This window comes from Phytophthora infestans, genomic scaffold, assembly GCF_000142945.1.
Source record: "Phytophthora infestans T30-4 supercont1.38 genomic scaffold, whole genome shotgun sequence".
Taxonomy (NCBI): domain Eukaryota; phylum Oomycota; class Peronosporomycetes; order Peronosporales; family Peronosporaceae; genus Phytophthora; species Phytophthora infestans.
In genome coordinates this window covers 1,559,051-1,563,080 of record NW_003303721.1, presented here as the reverse complement: position 1 = coordinate 1,563,080, position 4,030 = coordinate 1,559,051, and the positions used below count along the sequence as shown (strand labels likewise).

Sequence of the window (4,030 nt, the reverse complement as noted above, 5' to 3'; positions counted from 1 at the left end):
TTAACATGCTAAGTATGATGCTAGGTGCGTAGGTTTTTGTTGAAATAATTGCACGGCTTACTGGGAACTAAGCATTTTGTAGCGAATGGTCTAAATTAAACCAGATTTATGAAATTAAAGAAGTGGACTTAGGCACATAGGGGCTCATAGTTTTTGAAATAATTATCCATCCGAAGCGAAGCGGAGGCGGGAAGACAAAAAACTTGAATAAAACCTAAGCTACAGCCGCGTTGCTGCGGCGCTCGGCTAGTTGAATAATAATGCGATGATCGACTTTGGTGACCTGATGTGACCAAATCCTTAAGGTATGGACTTTGTGTCGTAAAAAACAGTTGAGGATGCCATCGGTACATTGTATGTGTCACAAATTTGCAAATGTAGCCAACCCAAGTTAAAACTACAAATTAAAAATTAGGCTCTGAAATAGGTTGTTTGCCTATAAACTCTACATTAATCGTTGATGTCGTACCAACGTTTTTTTTGCTCTTTTACAGGTTATACACTGTGCAACAAAAGTATATGGACACTCCTTGTTTTCTTTAAATCTCAAGGACTACCTAGCGTTCGTGGATGCAGCTTTGACATAAGTAGCCAATCACCATTCGGAATAGATTACAAATTGCGCGAGGGCTCCAATCGCAATCTGTAAATGGTTTCCTATAGCGATAACTACATTTTGCTCCACGAAAAATCTTCTGGACACCATTTATATATAAATGTGTGTATGGATGGATTGTACCCATAAGGTGGTGAATATGGGTGTTTGTATGGAAGTGACCCCAAGGGCTTCTCGATGGGTGTTGTGAGGGCGCACAGCTAGATAAGAGCACTTGCTAAGAGAAAAGATGTGCTACGAAACTGTAATTAAAGTGATTATAGCTGTCTAAGGCTGCGTAAATGATCATGTGGCTTGCCACGAATGATACCTAGGCCAAATCTACACTGTCCCTTGATTACTGAGTATTTTATACAAAGGAGTATTCTCGAACCGATGGTGGTCAATTGTCACTCTCCAACGTAAACTGGGTGGTGAGGCTGCACAGCCCTTTTAAAACAATGCGTACCGGTCAATTTATGCACTGTTATGGCTCTAAGCATGTGTAGCTGCGCTTTACAATGTGCAGAAAGCTTCATCGCATGCTATTCTCGGTAGAACCCTGTACGCATGGCTACATAAGATCTGCCGCGAAGAAATATTACACACTGCGATTGGAGCTCTCGTGCGATGTATAATCTATTTCGAACGCTGATTGGCTACTTCTGTCAGCGCGGCATCCACTAACATTAGGCCGATGTGGCCACGAGCAAGCAACACCTCATGTTTGCGATTTCTTAATTTGATTGTACAGCTACGGGCACAGATAAACGATCTTCAGCGGTGCCTAAAAATGGCGCAATTTGGCCGCTTTACTGTAAATCATCATGGATCATTATTTTATACGCGCGCTTTATCGTAAAGCCACCACCTACGAGTTATAAATGCAGCATATCTCGCTGCATTTTGCTTCAATCGCTGCAAACATATTTAATTTAGTTTTTACCTTTTCATCGACCTAAACCTTGAAAATCCGATAATATACGATATATAAGCGGTAGAAGACAATGCGTCCTACAAATGTTATAAGCCGTCTTATTGGTCCTAAACGCGGACTATAGATTACTTGCAGACAAACCGAAAATGTGACAAGCTTAGGACGTTACAACAGGTATTAAGACACCCCTGTCAAAAGTTAGTTTCCTAATAGGACAGTTGTAAGACAATTCTGTCGAAATCGATTTGGCTTAATGGGACAACACCACTGTCCTAATAGCACACTCGATCGAGTTCTATTAATGGGATATCCTCTAAAAGAATGTGTTTGGACCTGAATCTGTATTACGTTTTCGCATTATCTGGCACGCGTCGACAACAGCCAGATAACCGGGGGAGGCGTCACTCTGTCTAGATCGCTTGTCGGAGATACCCTAATTCTGACACCCGCTATCAATGGCCAAGAATAGTAAGTGATAAGAGTTTGAAGCTGTATCTATATATAATACATGCAGAATCAATGAGATGACGGAGCGTGCAAGAGAGGGGTTGGGCAGACTTCACTTCCCAATCTACCGTCTCTTCATCCCGCATCAGCACCCAGATCCCGGAGGCTCCTTTGGCCCCGCCATCTAGTGTTAGACTTTCCTCAGTTCACTGCAATGTCGAAACGAAAGATTATGAGCCCAAACAGGTCCCTACCACGCCTCCGTGGCTCAACGGGACGGATGGATGCAAATTCCAACGCTGACCAAGGAGTGGTCAGCGCGGACGCCGACGAGGAGAGCTACAGTGCATGTAACCCTTCATCATCGACGTCACAGCAATCTAACAGCTCAAATGAGAGTTTGGGTGACTCCGAAGGCTTCGACGTCTCCGACGATTCAACTTTCTCATCGAGCAGTGGCACGTCCAACTCATCTTCTGAGCGCAAAAAGAAGGTGAGCCGCTCAGACGACAAAAAGAAGAAGCCTTTCAAAGAGAAGCGACGCGATGAGCGCCACATCTCAAGTTTAGAGGTTCCAAAACTTACGGGTGTGGACGACTACGAACTCTGGAGAACAATGACTGAGCTCAAACTTAAGGTCCAGAAACTATGGCCAATCGTGACAGAGAAAGTTTTATTTAAGGACTTTTGGAATTCAAGCCGTAAGTGTCGCTGGGAAACGCAGTGGCTTAAAGCCCAAGAATCAATTGCTAGATCTCTTGGACCTCGCCTTGCAGGCCGTTACAGGCGACCTCTGGTTAATTGCAACGCGGCGGTACTATTTCAAGAGATCGAGAAGAAGTACAATGCCGGCAGCGCCGAAAAGAATGACCTAATGATCAAGAGTGAGATGGTCTCGCGCAAGTTGGTTCAGGGGGAGCGGGTTGACACGTACATCGACGCAGTCATGAGGTTGCAGGAGGATCTCGTCACCCTAGGGTTCCCGCTGGAGGATCCGGAACTGGCACGACTACTGCTTACCATGCTCTGGAAGTGTTCCCCGACTTCAGCAATAAATTAGTAGCTGCTCGTCTGAAGCGATCCGCTCTTGAGGCTGGTCGTGTTTGTGGCCGATTACTTACCAGAGAACAGAAAGAAAATATGCGTGGCCCCCAGGGTACGCAATACAGCTGCAGCAAATATCACCCCCACTCTGCAGCAAAACAATCCGGTACTTCAGTTTGTTGATGGCCAGAATGATGGTGGACAACGCTGTAGGAGACAAGAAGCAAGGCAATATTCTTTGCGTCGTAATCAATGCCAGACCCTGCACAATGCAGCGCTGTCTGTGCTCCAATTGTCACCAGTTCCGGCACTGGCACTGGAAATGCCCACGAGGTCATCAGCAACTTAACAAGCGCAGCCGTGGCAAAGATCGCCTGCGTCATGGCCGTCATGGCTATTGGCCGCCTAGTGGTCAAGGAGGAGGCCGAAAGACTGATAGTGGAGGTCCGACGGCGCTAATGACATCGATGGAGACGTCGCAAACACTACAGGCACGAACAGCATCGCAGGATAGTGAGTGGTGCTTGGATAGTGGTGCCCAGATTAATATCTGCAACAATCAATCGTGTTTCCGCGAAGTGAAGACGCTTAGTAACGGTTGAGTGATGCGATGTGCGAACGGGAGCTCCGTCAACGTTAATCAAGTTGGGGATTTCACACTTACAATTACCAATGCTGATACGAGACGCCTATAAGAGCGTATCCTTTCATGGGTCTACTATGTTCCGGGCGCCATTGCAAATTTGATATCTTTAGATCACATGCAGACTAAACTCGGATACTTTCTCTCCATGTCGCGCGACCAGTCTAACCGCTACTTGAAGAAACTTGGAGTCGCAATTAAAGGAGAATGGTATGTACAAGCTGAGGTCGAAGCGGGCTGATCACTTACAAAAAGAAGTCATCTGCAACGCAATGACTCGTCCGGATGGTGCTTCATCTCTCAGTCTGTGGCACAAGCGATTCTTACACGTCAGGGAGAGCACGCTAGAGGACATGGTGAGGAA

General features: G+C 46.0%; 1 protein-coding gene across 1 annotated transcript; it reads left to right on the top strand.

The window, feature by feature from the left end:
• Window positions 1-2,108: 2,108 nt before the first annotated feature.
• Window positions 2,109-3,482, top strand: PITG_15167 (uncharacterized protein; the record flags this gene model as incomplete). The annotated part of the gene is made up of 3 exons (XM_002898274.1): window positions 2,109-2,680; window positions 2,807-2,882; window positions 3,299-3,482. 3 exons carry the CDS (start codon window positions 2,194-2,196, stop codon window positions 3,480-3,482), a joined length of 747 nt encoding a protein of 248 aa, XP_002898320.1.
• Window positions 3,483-4,030: the final 548 nt, after the last annotated feature.